At 36.3% G+C, this 19036-nt stretch overlaps 1 protein-coding gene and 1 long non-coding RNA gene across 3 annotated transcripts; one reads left to right on the top strand and one right to left on the bottom strand.

Annotated features, from left to right (window-relative positions):
- Nucleotides 1-210: 210 nt before the first annotated feature.
- Nucleotides 211-15281, bottom strand: LOC106764989 (putative aminoacrylate hydrolase RutD). Of its 2 annotated transcripts, none has more exons than XM_014649459.2 (11): nt 15115-15280; nt 14840-15023; nt 14635-14717; nt 14227-14327; nt 13619-13714; nt 13231-13284; nt 2806-2954; nt 2516-2633; nt 2300-2387; nt 904-1125; nt 211-805 (listed from the first exon to the last, which is right to left on the bottom strand). In XM_014649459.2, exons 1-10 carry the CDS (start codon nt 15236-15238, stop codon nt 917-919), a joined length of 1206 nt encoding a protein of 401 aa, XP_014504945.1. In that variant the 5' UTR covers nt 15239-15280; the 3' UTR covers nt 211-805; nt 904-916. The 2 variants fall into 2 exon arrangements, with proteins under 2 accessions (XP_014504945.1, XP_022637994.1); XM_022782273.1 differs by lacking the exon at nt 211-805 and adding an exon at nt 2150-2216 and having other exon boundaries at nt 989-1125; nt 15115-15281.
- On the top strand, nt 3632-10935 carry LOC111241874. The gene is made up of 3 exons (XR_002668226.1): nt 3632-7992; nt 8118-8191; nt 9276-10935. It is a non-coding gene; the product is annotated as an uncharacterized LOC111241874 (long non-coding RNA).
- Nucleotides 15282-19036: the final 3755 nt, after the last annotated feature.

The following is a 19036-nucleotide window of genomic DNA, read 5'->3' as shown; positions in this document are numbered from 1 at the left end:
GCACCCATTATATTTTATCACATTATATCCTATCATTTGAATCAAATCATATTTCTTACTAAAACATAATTTGTTGCTAGAATGTTTACAAGCATTATTAATGTTACCAGAGGGAAACAAGATCAAAGTTAAGGGTGTTAGTTTGAAAGAAAAAAAAAATAGGAATTAGAAGAGATAGAGAAAACAAAATAGAAATGAATAAGAAAAAAATATCAATAAAATCCACCTAGTTTTTAATTCTCCTTCCGTGTTAATCACTGTACCACCAAACGTACCAATTAAAATTGTCCTACAAATTTTCTGTATCCTGAATTCAACCAAAAATTCCATAAAAAGGAAAAAGTAAAGGACATGGATGTTGTGAACAACTATGAAAATCAATTGAGGTTTGCTAAGAGGCCCAAGAGTTAGACAATCCCGTGATTCGTTTAAATCATGGGGTAAAAGAATGCATGCAGAATCATCTTACTCCTTTTTCGTGTGATTTGGTTTCTATAGGTTTTATCTTAATATATTAAGCAAACTCTGATAGGAGCAGAATTTGCGGGGTTAGATTCGATCAATTATATTACACTAGAGTGTACAAAAAGAAAAGTGGATGTCCATCCCCTTTATTGGCTCTGGGAAGCACATGGAATTCATCTTGCTAATAAAGGGATATTTTAGTGCCATGCCTCAAATTGCAGAATTCCAGGATTCTCGTTTGTGCTTTCTGGCTCGTTGAAATTCAGTTTGCTGAAAGCATGAGACTCAGTTTGCTGTGATCTCTCTCGCTTCAGGATATATCAAATTATACAATACACACCTGCAACGAGTAGGAGATAAGAATTCCAGCCTCAAATCTTTTTAAGTAACCAAATCAATTACCATAATGCAGAAAAGAAAATAGTCATAGTCAGGTACCCAATAACAAGAGTCATTGACTTTCAGTATACAAGGTGGAACCTCCAACTCGAACTGGTTTTAATCTTCTTAGAAGCTTTATTCCATATTCAAATGCTAACATAAGGAGACCAAAGAAGTACAATAGGAAGATATGCAGTTTTTCTAACACGTGGCATTTAAGGGAGTCATTCCTTCCAGCCTGATTGTTTGTTATAATCAACACCCTTTTTTCTTTCCACCCTGTACAAGATCAGTATAAAGTATATCTTATTAGGAAAAAAAAAGTGTGCACCTAAAGATTGTCTTGAGCGACACATCTTCTCCAATATCATACATATAGATTATTGCAACTTGAGCGCCGTAAGATTAAATTTATAAAAATATATTGTGACAGAACCAACATAAAAAAAAAAAAAAGTGTGGAAATTGAAATTTTATTAAATGAATAATAGGGAAAATCTCCCAATGAAAATGATACATTGCTCCAGAGGTTTGAGAGGTCTTGATCCACTCCCCACAATTTTCAAATTCTCCTAAGTCCCAGGTTTAAAGATTATACAGTTTTTCCCGTTTCATAGCGCGTTGGTGACTTACATATAACAGAAAGGCTACCCTTAACTGGGCCAACCAACTGCTACCCATACCAACCCTTCTAATATACACTTTCTTAATCACAGGTCTGCAATGCAGTTAGTGTAATATATGTATTGTACTTCAAATAACGAAGCATATGATAGCACACCACGTCTTTACTAATTGGGAGCCAGCGACAGACCTGAAAAACCTTTGGCCTAGTGGGAGGAAACCTTTCGGTCAACATGCCCAATAAATCTTTTTGCATTTTCAAGTAATGATACACTTTAGTTTTTTCACAGAAAGCAACACCATTTTTCTTTTGCTGTGAATGAGAGCTAGCTCATCTCTAAGAAATTCACCTGTAAACACAACTACGACTGGGTATGCACTGATGAAACATGTCTCTGTTCTTTATGAAGACCTGGGGCCGTTGGATAATAATTAAATTATCTAATCATATACGAAACCAAATATCAGTTAACACTTGTAAAAGAAATTGGGTTTCGGTTGTTGCTAGTGAGAATGGACAAGTAGGGTGAAGTCCAAAACAGGAAACTAAGATGTGGCTTGTAAAGTTAGATTTTTACCTAGGGATCTTGTTTTAGGGCAAACCTTCTAAGGTTCTGGGATAAAAAATGGAAAATCATGTATGATAGTGGTAAATTTTGAGTGGGAACACTCCCCTTACCCACGAACGTGGGTCTGTCTCTGCTTGGAGCTTAGACATTTTTACCTCACACGGACAACCCACCAAGCTACAGAAAACAGTCATGGCATGATAGTGAGAGCTCGTACTAAATTGCCAAGTGCAACATAATCTATAACCTGGAATACTTACAAGACTGTGTCTTTGGCAAATTAGTCCAATCATGTGGGTTCGTATTCACTTCTGATGCTTTGATCAAGTCAAATAGTGCTTGATTAACCTGAATTAGAAAAGCTTTAGTCCATTTCCAATGCAACTTTAGAGGCATAGTACAGTGTGCAAATTGCCAGTATGTTATTAACTCAAATCATGAAGAATATAATATATCATATTAGAAGGAAAATATACCTCTTCAGGCCGCTCATGACTTACTAGATGACCTCCATGAAGATCTACCATTCTAGCCACTGGATAAAGCCTCTGAGCAAGTCTTTTTGCATAATATATCTGAGCAATTATGTCATGCCTGAACGTGAAGAAAATATTTCCATGATTGGATAAAACTACAAAAAGCATAAGTTGATATACAGTGTTTTCAATTTCAAGCACAATTTGTGTCTGAATGATCTGTTTATGTATGCCTGGGGTCAATTCTCATTTATATTGTGAAACTGACATTCCTATGAAACAGTACAAACCTGCCATGGATGATTGAAACAAGAAAACCAGCAGATTTGATCACCTCAATCTCATCATCAGTCATTTTATGTGTCCAACATGCATTGAGTTGACCATCAAAACCATAGTTAGATTGCATCCCAGTTGCAGATATACCTTTAACATATTGCTGAAAGAGACAGTGGTCGTGAATTAGGAAAATAATTCAAATATTTATGAAAAACAGAATAATGATTAGGTATCCTGTGTTTCTGGGTTGAGAGGGAAAAGTAAGACAAGGGGAATAACTAAAAGGTCACTTTCTTACCCTTATATGGTCCAAAATAATGAAAGGTATATGAAATGAAGGGTTCACTAATGAAAGCCCATGATTCAGTATAATGTGTACTTGTAAAGTTAACCTTGAAAAATGAAGTACACACTACAGCATTAAAATTCTACTCGAATATCATTTAGAAAGAAAGGGGAAGAATAAAAACAAGATTTCAGCTGTGTGATGTAGAGAGTTACGGATTGATGAATTCCTTAATAAAACACAATGTATGTGGATAATGATAAATGTACATATGTTGAAACGTTAACTGGGTAAAATGTGTACTAAAGTCGGGTTAATATTTATAGATTGAATAATTAAAGATCTTAAAGTTATATATATTCAACTAGAGCCAATTTATTATAAATAGTTTTGTTATAAATGAGTTTCATTATTTTAAAACATTATTTCTCTAGAAATCACTTTTTAGAGTTCTCTATCTTCTCCAAGCGTTCTAACTCCTGAGACATCTCTTTGATGATCAGGAGGTGCTTAATCAACCATGGTGACAAGGTGGGGGGGGGGGGGTTGAAGGTGTGAGTTTGAGAATTTGGGGCTGATGTGAGGAAACTGTTATTGAGGTGCTATCATGAGGTAAATTAAGACTTCTTGGAGGTATAATATGATTAAAATCTAATCTATCATAGAGGTAGTGCAAATTTGAAGCTTAGGGTGCTTTTAGTGTGAAAATGGAGTTTTGGATAGTGAGATTTTGAAGTAAGGGATTTAAATTGTTTTGGAGAGTTTGGAACAGGTTATGGGACCAATTAAAACTTGTATAGATATTCAAATCAGTAAAAGTCTGTCAGAAAGGTGAAAATTGCTTCATAGATTGGTTCATTTTGGAGGTTTTGGGGGTTGGAAATTTAAAGTAGAGTGACTATCAGCAATCTGAGGTGTTGGAATGTACTAACAAGTGTATTTGGACCTGGTTATACAGTTAGGAAACTGATATGGGGACTAGAAAGTGTAGATTTGAGTTTGGGTAGCTTATAAGAGTGAATTTGGGTTTTCATAGGTCAATTTAGGTTTGGAGTGATCAATTCAAGTTAGAGGTTTGTTTTTAGATGTTTCTCAGCGCCTAAGAGTGTTTAGGAATCATTTAAACTTGTGTAAAGGGTCACCAAATTCAAAATAGGTGAATTTTGGAACCTGGTGCAGTGCTGAGTGCTCTCCAAGGGCCCTTGGGTGTCATTGTTGCGAGAAGAACTCGCCAGAGTGCCCCTTGAGTGCTCTGTTCTAGGGGTTTGGCGCCCGGGCCCCTTTTTGGGGCGCTCAACACCACTCAGCCAGATTTTAATTTTTTTCAACTGAATGTCCATTTTTAACATTCTTTATATCGTTTTAGGGGGTTTTGGACCCTTCCAGAGTTGTTGGTGAGAGTTTCAAAGCTGTTTTCCTTATCTAAATGTGACTATCAAGATGTCATGAAGAAATTGTGTTATGTCATTTCTGATGACTTGTATGTGTGTTTCTATTTCTAATGTATGATTAGTAGTCTCATGTATTGGTGTACTATGTGAATGCGCGGTGATCTCAATGGTTTCAAAGGTATGGAAGAGAGTTCCAAGGAGGAACTTCTCAGTGGTGGTTTCAAGTATCATTAGTATGAATGCAGGGAGCTCAGTCTTAAGGGTTATCCTAAGACTCTAATGGTCTTTCATTCTCAAGTAGAGAAGATTGACACAAGTGGTGAGAGTAGCAGGAGGTCTTAGTCTTGGGTGCTTCTAGTATGATTCAAGGCGTGGAACAGACTAACCTTGTGAGTGTGGTAGGGTGAAACCCATTGGCAATGACTTTGCAAAGCAGTAAAAGCTACCACAAGTGCACAACCTGCCATAGTCCGACATTCATTCTAAGTACGGATAGTTCTGTTAAAGTATGGTCATGTGTAAAGTGTTTGGTTGGTTAAATTGTGTTACCTGTATCATATGTGGAATGTTTAAAATACTTAAGTATATTATGAAATGTTTTGTATCACTAGCTTATCATTGTTTTTGTGTTTTGTCTGTCTGTGTGCTGTTTTCTCCTTTGCAATCATCACCTTAACCAATGTTAGCTTAGGAAGGGGACATCTTTTTAGTTGATTCAACAGTTGGTTGAGAGAGAAGCAATATGATAGATAGTTTTTGCTCTTTAAGGGTATATAATCTTCTACTATATTAGTCTCAGGTTCCTTGTAAGTTATCATGTATGTACATTTTATTTTAATAGTTTTACACTATTAAAATAGGATGTTACAATTAGGCTAAACCCTTGATCCAAGAAGAGAAGAGTAAGAAAAGGTTGGGCAAAGTATATGAGAGGAAAACGACTAAGAAGGGTGACGTGGCACACTAGGGAGGAATAGGTTGGTTAGAAGAGAAAGAAAGGGGTATTGGTTGTTTAAAAGGATCAGGGAGGTAGGTTTTGGGGAGGCATTTATTTTGATGCTTAATTGGAGAGGGAGCCATTTTCGGTTTCTCTTAGGAGCTTTTCTCTGGGCAGTGGGATAGTTGTATCCTTATGATTTCTTGTTTAACAATATTAAAGAATCAAATATATTCCATTTGAGTCTTCATTTACTCTTTTCTACATTTTTAAATTGTGTCAAGAACATTGAAGGGTGAGATAGACCTTGCATAAGGGGTTGCTATAAGTACGAAGCACAAGGGTCTACCCTTCCAACTAAATTCAAGTGCCAACTACCTTGTCTCCTTCGGCTTCGATAACTGAGTCTACCCTTCTAATTGCCCTCCGAAAAGGTATATGTTTTACAAGTAATCTCTCTCCACATTATATTACTTTAAGTTATCATGGACTGTCTTCACCTTTTATACCTTCCTTTTGTCTATTTCTTCTGTGACCATACCAAAATTTGTTATTGATGCCTTAGCCTATCCTGGTTGGCGTTAGGCCATGCTAGATGAATTAAGTACTCTTTAGAATAATGGAACTTGGGAGTTTGTCCCATTACTGTTTAGAAGATCTATTGTTGGTTGCAGGTGGGGTTTTTCTATCAAAGTTAGTCCTGATGGAACTATTTATCGCCTCAAAGCTCGTCCTGTGGCCAAAGGTTACACACAAATTTTTGGATTGCATTATGGTGATACTTTTTCTTCAATGGCAAAGATGACATCTGTTTGTTTATTTATAGTTGTGGTGACTCTTCAACAATAACTTCTTTAACAACAGGATGTCAAAAATGCATTCCTTAACAAAGATTTGTAAGAAGAGATTCATATGTAACAAACTCCAAGATTTGTTCCTTAGGGAGAGTCTTCTGGGTTGGTATGTCGTCTTCGCAAATCCTTATATGGCCTAAAACAATCTCCTAGGGCCTAGTTTGGAAAATTTAGTAACTTTGTTCAACAATTTGGTATAACTCGGTGTAAGGCAGATCATTCAATCTTTTACCGTCATCAAGTGTTGGATGTATCTACTTGGTAATATATGTTGATGACATTGTTCTTACAAACAGTGACAATCATGGCATCTCTTTGCAACCATTTTCAGACCAAAGATCTTGGCAAACTTAGATATTTCTTGGGTATTGAGGTGGCACAATCCAACGATGATATTGTTATATCTCAAAGGAAGTATGCATTAGATATTTTGGAGGAAACTAAATTGATGAATTCAAAATCTGTGGACACACCCATGGATTCCAATACTAAACTTCTACCAAAACAGGGGAGCCTATGTCAGACCCCGAGAAATATAGAAAACTAGTTGAAAAATTGAATTATCTTACAGTTACTCGTCCTGACATTTCCTTTGCAGTTAGTGTGGTAAGCACATTCCTTAATTCTCCATGTGAAAATCATTGGAATGTAGTTATTCGTATATTAAAGTACATTAAAGGATCTCCTAGAAAAGGGTTGTTATATGGCTCTAAAAACCATACAAGAGTGGTTTGTTATTTTGATGCTAGTTGGACAGGATCTCCTTCTGATAGAAGGACTACATCCGAATATTGTGTCTCCATTGGTAGTAACTTGATCTTTGGGAAAAGCACGCAATAGAGTGTTGTGGCAAGATCTAGTGCAGAAGCAGAATATAGAGCTATGGCCTCAACCACTTGTGAGCTTGTTTGACACTTATATTTGACAACGAAGTTGCTCTTCATATTAGTTTTAATCCAATCTTTCATGAGACGACCAAGCTTGGTACAAATGATTTTACGGGGGCTGATAATTGATTAGATTTGTAACAAGCTTGGTACATATGATTTGTATTCACCAACATGAGAGAAAGTGTTAGATATATTATCTTTATCTTTTCTTTATCTTTTATCTTTAGTTTGTTTGTTATTATTTTTTATTTGTACTTTGAGCTTAGCCCATATTTCTTTTATTATAAATAGAGAACCAAATGTATGTATTCAACACAAGAGACTAATCGCTTACATAGTTTTCACTATATTCAAAAATAATATAGCAAATCTTATAATGACCATGATGTGCATTTGAGGTGTATTTCGGAAGCACTTATACTTGAGAAATTGTATGCTAACATGGAAAAATGTGTGTCCTGCATGGACCATGTTATTTTTCTTGGATTTATTATTAGCTCACAAGGACTGCATGTTGATCAAAAGAAGGTGAAAACCATTCAAAATTGGTCAAACTCTAAAAATGTAAGTGAGTAAGGAGCATTCACATCTTATTAAGTATTTTAGCCTTTTGGTTACATCGCTTAATGAAATTATAAAGAAAAATGGTGCTTTTGAGTGATCAACAAGAGAAGGCTTTAACTGCTTTGAAAGAAAAGTTTAATAATTCTCTTGTTCTTGCTTTGCCTAATTCTCTTAAATCCTTTGAGTTTGAATGTGATCCATCTCAGGTAGGCATCAAGGCTGTGTTGATTCAAGAGGGGCATCTCATTGCATATTTTTGTGATAAACTGAATGGAGGTCTTATTAACTATTTTGTATATAATAAGGAATTTTATGCTTTAATTGGAGTTTTGTGAATTTTACATTATTATCTCTTGTCCAAAGAACTTATTATTCATTGTGATTTTTGAAATATTTGAAAGGGAAAGGACACTTGAACAAGAGGCAAGTGGGTGGAATTTCTTGAACAATTTTCATGTTATTAGACATAAGAAAGGTAATAATAATGTAATAGTAGTCTATTGTAGCCATGCATTATTGTCTAACCTTGAAACTAAGTTTCTTGGTTTTGAGTGCACTAATGAATTGTGCGAGCATGATACTGACTTTTCTTATAAATATCAAACATGTTCTCATACTCCATCTTATGGGCAGTTTACGCCATGTAGGTAGTTGTTATGGGGTAAGAGACTTTGTGTACCTAATGGTTCAGTTAGGGACTAGCTTATTAGAGAGGCACACATGAAGCATAACATGCATAAGTGTACTGATAAATGTCTTGTATGCAAGAAGGCTATATCAAGAGTTATGCCACATGGTTTGTCTACTCCATTACCAGTTCCTGAACATCCTTAGGTTGAGATTTCTATGAATTTTGTTCTAGGTTTGCCTCAGTCCAAGATAGGAAAGGACTAAAATTTTGTGGTGGTTGACATGTTTTTTACTATGACTCCACAGCATGACAAAAGGTAGATGACACATGTCATTTTGCTGATTTGTTTTTCAAGGAGATGGTGAAATTGCATGGTTTACTTAGGAGTATTGTATGTCATCAGGATTCCAGATTTCTTAGTCACTTTTGGCAAACTTTGTGGGAGTAAGATCAAAACCAAGTTGTTGTTTTCAATTGCATGTCATTCCCAAACCAATGGACAAATTGAAGTGGTTAACAAAACTATTTCTACTTTTCTTAGAGCTCTTATTACAAAAAAGAAAAAAATATTAAACCTTGGAAAAAAATATTAAACCTTGGCACTTATCTTGGATCCTTCCAAGTGATATGGCTTCATTCTCCTAAGTTTCCTTTCCTTTCTCTCTTTCATTTTTAGTCTTTTAATTCCATTTTTAATTATTCTTGTTTAGTTCTTAGTTTTCTTTTCTATCTAGGCATGTTGTTCCATATCAATACATATGAGGAAGATGATTCCCTTAATAAAGAAAATCCAAGATCCAACCTAGAGGGGATAGGCCATTCTGAATGCTAAAAATGATAAATGACAATTCCTATAAGACTGATTTTCCATGTGAGTATAATGTTAGTAGCACTTTTAATGTTTTTTATTTATCTCCTTTTACTGCAGAGGATAAAGATTTCGGTTTGACAACAAATCTTTCGCAACAGGATGAAGATTTGGGTTTGACAACAAATCTTTCTCAAGAGGTAGCAAGGGAATGACATGTACATCGAAGCCCAAGGATATGATTACAATGATTAAGACCAAGACCAAGTTCAAAATTTAGGTGGATCCATGACTATAGAAGGCACAGAGAAGACAAGGCATTACAACATAAGGTAGCTCATCTAATGTAGGCTAAATTGTGGAAGGCCCAACAATTTTAGGACACCAGGTTGATTACATATGTATAACATGCTTGGAGGGATAATATCAAATTGTTTAAAATATTGATTGAAGTTAGGATTTGAACTTCACCACAAGTTTAAAATGTATTTAGTTAAGTTGGCAAAAGCAACTTTATTTATGAATCATTGGTTGAAACGCATTGCACATTGTATATCTCCATGAAATAATTGATTACACTGTTTGCATAATCTGTTAAATTTCATCATATATCAGCATTTGATTATCAAGGACAAAACAACTATGTTTTAACCGATTACATTAATTATATAATCAATTAAAACTTGTTGCTATGCCAGTACATGTTTGCTAAGTGCATTGAGTTGTCTTGAATGGAAAAGGTTTTCAAAATTGTTTAAGTATGAAACTTAACCGATTACATTATTTTCCTAACTGGTTAAAATGCGTTTTATATGAAAACCTTTTTCTTTGAAAGCCATAATTGTTAATAACGGTCATATTTTAAATGTTGTGGCTTGCACGATATGTTTAATTGATTGCATGCACATTTAATCTATTAAATCCTATGCAGATGTAAAACTGTTAAAGCAGAAGAAAAAGCTTAATTTAGATTACATTAAATGCCTATTCGATTAAAATGCGTCAGAGTTGATTGCATGCATTGCTCTCTGTTCTTCAACGACTTTATGAGTCTAATCTTTCATAACTGTTGGAAGTCCCACATCGACTAGAGATAAGGCCAATTTATAATATATAAGTGNGGTGCAGACCTCACCTTACAAGCCGGTTTTGTGGGGTTGAGTTAGGCCTAAAACCCACTTCTAACAATAACTAACTTGATTGTTGAGATTAATTGTAGGAGCGTCCTGATTTCTTGAAGAATCAAAGATTGTTACATTGAAAAGAAATCCTTAAAGATTCTTGTAAGACTGAAGTGTTTTAATATAGCTGATCATTTTGTACATTGAGGTGTACTCTTTCAAATCATTGTTCATCTGTAATGTGTTTGATTGTGTCCCTGTTGCTTCAAGCCAGGAAGAGGACTTTGTGGAGTTCTATTACTTAGAGTTGGGATTGCTCTAAGGGGTGACAGAAAGTGAGTGATCTTTCTGGGTTGCTATAGTTGATATTGAGTTGAGAAAGGAGAGTACATTTGAGAGGGTTGTTCTCTGTATGTCTTGCTCTTAAAAGCTCTACCAATATAGTAGTTCACTTCATCTCAGGTTGATTGAAGGGAAACTGGACGTAGGCATTGACTGAACCAGTATAAACACCTGTGTTAATCTCTCTATCTCTTCTCTTTTACATTGTTCATATACTTGTTTGATTGCATTCCAAAAAAACTTCAAAGATTTCAAAAAACTTTTAAAGGAACAATTTCTAAAAGAGTGTTGTAATTTAAGATAATATCTTTTAGAATCTTCCTAATTAGAGGAAATAGAAACATAATCTTTTATTTTATTTTATTTTTTCAAGATTTCCTAGTTTCCCTATTTCCCTTTTTAGGAGAATTAGATTACTACAAATAAAGGGTATCAGAATGTATTTTTTTAATGATTTAAATAATAAATCAGTCTTATTTTCCACATGGTATCAGAGCTTGTCTGATCCGCTTCCGCTGTCTTTGCTGTCTGCTGGCGGCCGACCGCCATGGCCGCCAGCAGGACCCTAAAATTCTCTTTTTTTTAACCTGTGCTTTTAATGGGCTCCAATTGCCCTAGCCAAGTTCTGTTCTTTTTTTCCAGTATTGCCAAATAGAGAGTTTGTCTGAGTATCATTAGAATGGGATTCGAACCCATTCCCTTTGGGACCGAAAGTCTCTTCTTCGAATAATCCAACACTACTGCCTTCGTTGTTTTTTCCACTGTGCACCGCCGCTCTTCACCGCCGTTCACCGTCCGCTGTCGGCCTCCGTATGTCGTCGGCCACCATCCACCACCGGCCACCGTCATAGTTCCGACCGGTGACCAGCAGATCTGGATCGTCTCTTCAAGCGACGGCCAACCCCACCGGAGTCAGGACCCAACTTCGCTCAACGCGCCCCCACGCGCAACCACCATTGCCGACGCGTGCAGCCCACGCGCCTACCTCCGATGAGACCCACTCGCCACCGCCGCCGCAGACAAGGTCGCCAGAGCCTCCTAAGCCCATTCCTAGGGTCGGTGACGACTCGTTTGGACTATATTTTAGTAGATCTGAGTTTTAGTCTCTGTTCCTTGGTGTGACCCACTCGCCGGACCTTCCTCGCTGTTCTGACCCTCCATAGCTGCCATTGTTGTCATCTTCATTGTCCTCACAACATCTCCGTCATCTCGCTGCATCACCGGACTGCGTTCCGCCTCAACTGCGTTCCAGTTTTCGCCTCACGGGTTGCGCCTCTCGGTTCCACTTTGCCATATTCTCTCTACAGTAAGGGAACTCATGTTGCAAACTCTCACATGTACCACTCTTGGTCTCGCAAGACCTTCTACCTTCACCATCAATCTGTTCAGAATTTTGAAGACCAAAAACGACCACTCCAGACGCAACTGCGTCAGTTCTTTCTTGGATCGTTGGTCACTTTCTTCTTGGGCTCAAGTTTAGCCCGTACTTCTTGTGATACAGTGCTAAGTATCACATTTAGGAGTAGTCCAGCAGAGAACTTTGGACCTCCAACGTGTCTTTGGCCTTTTGATCCCATGGTGTTTTTTGGTTTCTACCAATGCTTTGTTATAACAGCTCACTGAGGGTTGTTCTTTAAGACCGCCCGTTGAATTGACTCTTTCGAAGTTATGGGATTCAGTTTTGTCCCTCATACGGATCGGTTCTCACCAGTTCTTCCACCTTCACGTTCTGTTCTTCAATTGTGAGGAAGGAGAAAGTTCCAGCCACTGCAGGGTAATGTAGTCCCTGCAGGTCTGTTGTTGTTTGCCTCTGCAGGACAAATGTTTCCTGAAGGCTTGTTGCTGTTTAGGGCAGTTAAGTCCCTTGAAGGCTTGTTGCTGTTTAGGGTAGTTAAGTCCCTTGAAATTTTGTTGTTGATCGCCACTATTGATGGCAATTCAGTCCCTGCAGTTTGTTGCTATTCGCCACTGCAGGCCCTTCATTTGTTCTTGCAGTTTGTTGTTGTTTGTTGCTGCAAGTCACCATCCCGAAGTTGAAGTTCGCCCTCGTCCATTGCTGTCCAAGTTGAAGTTTGTCCAAGTTGGTTTATTGGGTTTATTGAGTTTGTCTATTCCAAGCTTGGTTCATACTATCTTGTATGATCCAGCTTGAGGGAGAGTGTTGTACTTTGAGATAATATCTTTTAGAATCTTCCTAATTAGAGAAAATAAATACATAATCTTTTATTTTATTTTATTTTTTCAAGATTTCCTAGTTTCCCTATTTCCCTTTTTAGGAGAATTAGATTACTACAAATAAAGGGTATTTTTAATGATTTGAATAATAAATCAGTCTTATTTTCCACAAAGAGGAAAATCAATTCACCCCCCTCTTGGTTGAGATTATTGGCCTAACTATTTTGAAAGAGGAATTATAACTACCTACCTCCTATATTTCTTCTAACATAAACCTTGCCACTAAACCTATCACCACCTCTATATGTTTCATTTATCTTAGTAAATGTGTATTGTGTACTTCAGTTTAACTAACACATAGCTACAACACAAAGTAATAAACTCCAAGTAGACTTAATGTCTACTTAATTAAGATAAGCTTACTTGGTATACTGTACCTGATATAAGATGGCTCTCCTCTTATCTGTTCCAACATATTCCTCAAGATATTCCTGCGAGACAAACATAAATTATTCTTTAAGACCCCAAGGAAAAAAATGAATAAACTCTCTTAAGATATCAATAAGTGTAGATCTGAGTTGTTTCAAGACAACAAATACACAACCTTCGTCTCAATGTTAATATTCATGATAACAGCAAGACTCTTTGATATGATTACATATTTAGAGGTTCAACTTTTTTATCCAGACTTAGTTCTGTTATAGTTAGTTATGGCTCAGTGCACTTTGTGGAATCAAAGGAATTAAAAAGTGGGCACAAAGGTTAGGAAGACAACTTGTTATTCATTAACAAAAAATAATGAACAAAGCAAGAAAAGGTTCTTACTTGTGAATAATGGGTGTCCAAGTCAACAGCAGCCCTTTGTTCAGGAGTCTTAGCTTTCACGAAACGATAAGCAACAGAGAACGTTTGTCGGTCCAACTGCAAAACATTAAATGAGTAAGCCACCTCGTAGGGATTGAGGTATGGTGCCTAAAATTTAAACCAGCCAAAACAATGGTATGTGTCACTGCACATACATATATCTTTCCTATATTTAAGGTATGTGAAATATCTTGATGGCCAATCTCAAATAGCTGCAGCTCAAGTATGAGAATTACCATTTCCTTTTCTTATAGTCAAAGTATATATTGTTTTCTTTTCCCTTTTTCCTTTAACCACCCCATGGAAATTTATTATCTAGTTCAACAGCTCTTTCGTTTCAATTGTTAAAGAAGACAAGAGATAAATACCAGATATTGAAGATAAAGTCATCAATCAATGCAAGATGACGATGAGAGATCAGGGGATGTTTACCAACCAACCAACTTAATTTTCTGATATAGCAGTTCAATGTTCTCTGAAATTCAATCCCATCTATGAAAACAGTAAAGGAAGAGTTTCTTCCTCCACTAAGTGGAGGTTTTGGAAAGATCATAAGAAAAATTAAATACCTTTGGAAAGCATTGAAAACCTCCTCCTGTCACATTGAGCAACGCCAAGGAAAGTACTCTATCAGGAAACAATGCTGCTACTTTATTAGCTATCATAGCTCCTGTTTACGAAGTGAAAGGTAGTTAAATTACACAAACCTACGTAGAGGCCAAGTTTGAATAACTTCTGGATAAGTCCTTAAAGGAGAAAAGAAAAAGATAAAATGAACTAAGTTTTTCTCATACATTAAAATCTAACTTGCGAAGTTTTAACTTTTATAAAAGCTCTGCAGTCCAACTACTCTAAGAGTTTAATCTGACAAATATGCATAACTTAAAAAACCTCAATTCATTTTATTTTCTTGTTTATTTCCCCCTCACGCCCTTGTTTAAGAAGTCAGGTATAAAAAGAAAAGACTAGGCACGCACCCATGGAGTGCCCAAAAATATGGGCTTTTTTCCAACCCAGATGATCTAACAAAGCAATTGCATCCTTCGCCATGATCTTGGTTCTGCACCCAACAACCACCACACCACGAGTTAATAAAACTCGCCGATAATAATCTTATTAAAATTTCTGAAAGAAGAAGCAGAATATCGCAAACCGCAGAGTAGCTTCAATATAACAACTCACGAGTATTCAGATTTTTCGACAGGCACCGAGCTGCGACCCACCCCGCGATTGTCAAACGCGCATACATGGATGCCGCCATTGCCTTCTTCTCCGTTCCAAACGACGTCGTCGTCGTCGTTCGGGACGGTGGTTCCTGTCAGGGCTTTGATCTGTGGGCCCCACGCGTCGTGCGTCGCAGCCAACCCTGACAGTTCGTTCAATCTCCATAAAATCAGAACAAATTTACAAAACAGTTAAAATAAAAAAAAAATCAAAACGGAGCGATGATGAAGAACCTATGATAAGGAGCACTTTGGTCGGACCGCCACCGTAAGTTCTGTAGAATATTTTGATGTCATTGTTGAGCTGCGAGTCGGCGACGGGGGAGGATGGGAGCGTTCCGACGTCGCAATACGGCATCGTTTTGTGGAGGAGAGGATGGGGATTAGAAAATGGATGTTGTTTTATTGGGAGTTGTTATAGGAGTTTGGCGGGAACACGTGGCGGATAAGAAGCCGTCAATGCCATGTCAGATAGACGGTTTGACTTGTCTGGACGCGGATTGAGACGGTGTCAAAGTCAAATGCTAACTGCAAAATAGATTCTGTAAAACGTGCTGCTTTGAATAAAAATAATCTCTGTATGAATTCATCATCTGAATTTTAATTTTGTAATAACGGTGAAATCTAATGAAAAATAAATTATTGGGTTTAAAATTATTTTTTGAAATAATTTTAATAAAAGTAATGTTTTAACATAAAATTAGTTGTAAACTCGTTCTTGGTGTTTTTTTTATATCTATTAAAATATATTTAGAGGTTGATGAAAGAAATAATAATTTTTTTAAGTTTATACTTAAGTTTTAAATATTAGGAAAATTAAAAATAGGTTTGAAAAATCAATATATTATAAAAGTATAAATAGTAGGTTTTGTGAGTAGATTTTATAAAAATATAAATTATATGTAGAAATATATAAAATAGACTCTTTAAAACTACAAATTAGTATATGAACAAATTGGTTTAATATGTAATGGTAGATTTGGTGCATTGACTAACTTGTTTAATATGTGTTGTTAGACTCGTTTAATCAGCATATCAACGCACTCACTCTTGTTGTAGCATAAACCAAGAGATGTTGTTTCCTTTAGATAACGAAATATGCGTTTGACAACACTAAGATGGGTTTCTCTAGGATCAGATTGAAATCTTGCACAAAGACAGACACTGGATATAATGTTAGGTCTAAACACTATGAGATACAAAAGGTGTTGTCCATTTTTATTGAGCTTTCATCCAACCCTAGGCTAATTGTTGCATGCATTGGACACTTTATCTCCTTAGCGTCGTCCATTTTGCACTTTTTGAGAAGCTCCTTTATATACTTACGTAGTCTTCCTGCTTGATTTGTAGTCCAAGAAAAATTTTTAGCTCACCCATCATACTTATCTGGAATTCTTCTTGCATCATTTTCGAGAAGTCTTGGCATAATTTTTCATCAATAGCAGCAAAGATAATGTCATTAACATATATTTGAATGACTATGAAGCTTTGATTGACATTCTTCCTAAAAAGTGTGGTGTCTACTTGACCTGTTGTGAAACCATTAGTTATAAGGAAGAAACTTAACCTTTCATACCAAGCTCTGGGAGCTTGTTTTAGTCCATATAAGGCTTTGCTAAATTTTGAAGACGTGTGTAGGATTAGCTTTGCCTTCAAACCCTGAAGGTTACTCTACGTACACTATTTCCTTAATGTCATCGTTTAAGAATGCACTCTTGACGTTCATCTAATAAAGCTTGATTTTGTTGAAATTCGCGAATGATAAGAGTATGCAAATGGCTTCTATCCTTGCTATAGGAGCATATGTTTCTATGTAGTCAATTCCTTCATGTTGAGAATAGCCTTTCTCAACTAGTCTGACTTTGTTTTTTATGACATTTCCATGTTCATTTAACTTGTGTTGATAGATCCATTTAACTTCGACTACATGCTTTCCTTTAGGTAACTAATCAAGGTCGTACCTGAATCAAATTAATATGCAATTAAAGTGTAGTATACTAGGAAGTGACTCCTAGGTCGTTTCTCAAGGACCAAACTTTGGTTCTATGATAACATCAAACACGTAGTAGGCGGGAGGTTTTAGACAGACTGTGTGAACTAAAGTTAACTGACTCAAACACGAATTTAAGCACTAATTAAAAACGGTTGGTCACTAGCTCAATTGCAATGCGTCCAATCCTTTATTAGTAATAAATATCTCCTCCTTTCACCCGTAATACAACACGACTTAACCAACTAAGCGAAGATCAATCCAATTTTCATAAAAACGAATTAAGCAAACGCAATGCACCTATTTAATCGTTTATGCACTACACAAATTAATCAACTAAGTAAAGATTAAACACCAATTAGGCAACTAAGCATGTACCTAATTGCAAGTATAAAATAGATTCAATACAATGCAAGGTATGAATAGAGAAATGACAATCACAGTACAAAAGTCTCATGGAAACGTTGCAATGTCACTAATGACCAACCAAACAGATTTAAGCTACTATTAAAACTAGTTCAACACAGCAAAACGAAATATAAAAAGTCATCAAATCTGGAACGAAATGCAAAACTACAAAATTGGAATGCAACTACCAAACGCTAGAAATCATAATGGAAAAACACAACTGCAATCAAAACAGAAAATGCAAATGCATATAGAAATGAAATGCTGAAAAACATAATGAGCAGAGGTAAAGGAAAGTAAACTGCAGCAAAGATTAAATGGGAAAATGAAGCAAGACAGTGAATGCAAAATTGTAACAATAATTAGAAATTAAAATGAAAATGATTCACTAAATGAAAGGAAAATGAGAGCAAAACCTAAAACCCCAAAAAGGGGGAGCTGAAAACGTCCAAGCTGAATGGAAGAGAGTATATGAGTGTTTTTCCCCCTTGGGTACTTTACCCTAGGTCCAAGGTCAGCCCCTCTTTTTGGACCTTACACAAAATCTGACCCATAAAGGCCCAAAATCTAAAATCTGGTCCCAGATTACAGTATAACGAAATTACAATTGAAAATAAAAACAAATGGTGATGTGGAAAATGATAGATGATGTGGCAACACTCTTGTCTGAAAATATGATTCCAAAATTTGCCCTGAAATTAATAATGGAAAAAATTAAGCTCAAATAATTCAAATGAATTAAAATAAGAATTACTGGTCAAATTTAGCCCAAATAGCGAAAATGAAACAAAAGTGAAGAGTTAAACACAATTCACTAATTAAATTGGGTGCGAAAAGCTAAGTTAATAGTACAAAATAATGATTCATTAGTAACCCAACTAGTTCCCATACTTCATTTTTCTTGAATTGATCGAGTTCTTCTTTCATAGCTTCAATCCAAGAATTGTCTTCTAGAGTCTGATTGACGTTAGACTACTCAATCTAGGAGACTAGAGCAGTGGTTTGCGTATTTTGATATGATATTGTCCTTACGCATTCGTTGAGACTTTCGATAATGACAATAGTTCATAAGCAGTTCTTACTGAGTGTAGATCAGAAATGTTTACCTCGTCATTAGAGTCGTCTGATGTACTCCCAACATTTCCTATGACCAAGTATACTTTGGCATCTTCTTCTTCGTCAGATGTGTCTAAGTCTTCACAGGTGCTCATCAACATCCTTTTCTTTTCATATTTAGGCCCTGCTGACTTCTTCAACTTTTCGAGCTTGGGACATTTTGATCCTAAATGTCCATGTTTGTTGCACTCGTAACAGACAGTTGTATCTTCTGGTTGTCTGTCTCTTGAGATGTTCAGTGAGCCAGATCTGAGATGTCTGGTCTTGAACATCGTGACTTTTCTTTTTCCCCATAATGTTTGGAGCTTTCTTGTGATGAATGAAAGCTCATTTTCTTCATTCCCGTCCATGGAGTCATGTTCATCATCATATAACTCCTCGGAGGATTCATCTGTTCTGAGAGCCTTAGTGGGTGTCTTCTTGATGTCTTTGAGAACGATGCTTTTCTCCTTCTTGATGGAGTCATCTTGAAGAAGCTCGAGCTCATGGACTTTCAGCATCCCTATGATCGAGGTCGTACCCGAATCAAATTAGTATGCAATTAAGTGTAGTATAATAATAGGAAGTTACTCTTAAGTCGTCTCTCAAGGACCAACAATTGGTTCAGTCATTAGATCAAACATTTGGTGGGGGGGACGGGGG

The sequence above is a fragment of the Vigna radiata genome, chromosome 6, assembly GCF_000741045.1.
Source record: "Vigna radiata var. radiata cultivar VC1973A chromosome 6, Vradiata_ver6, whole genome shotgun sequence".
Taxonomy (NCBI): domain Eukaryota; kingdom Viridiplantae; phylum Streptophyta; class Magnoliopsida; order Fabales; family Fabaceae; genus Vigna; species Vigna radiata.
The sequence above is the reverse complement of the archived record's forward strand: the minus strand, read 5'-3'. Positions and strand labels throughout refer to the sequence as shown.

Excerpts from the sequence above, each read along its gene's own strand:
- LOC106764989 (XM_014649459.2), bottom strand. The coding sequence starts at position 15,238 with ATGCCGTATTGCGACGTCGGAACGCTCCCATCCTCCCCCGTCGCCGAC. Across the intron at positions 15,024-15,114 it reads CAAAGTGCTCCTTATCATAG|GGTTGGCTGCGACGCACGAC; the intron begins GTTCTTCATCAT and ends ACGAACTGTCAG. Across the intron at positions 1,126-2,299 it reads TTTGCCAAAGACACAGTCTT|GGTGGAAAGAAAAAAGGGTG; the intron begins GTAAGTATTCCA and ends GATCTTGTACAG.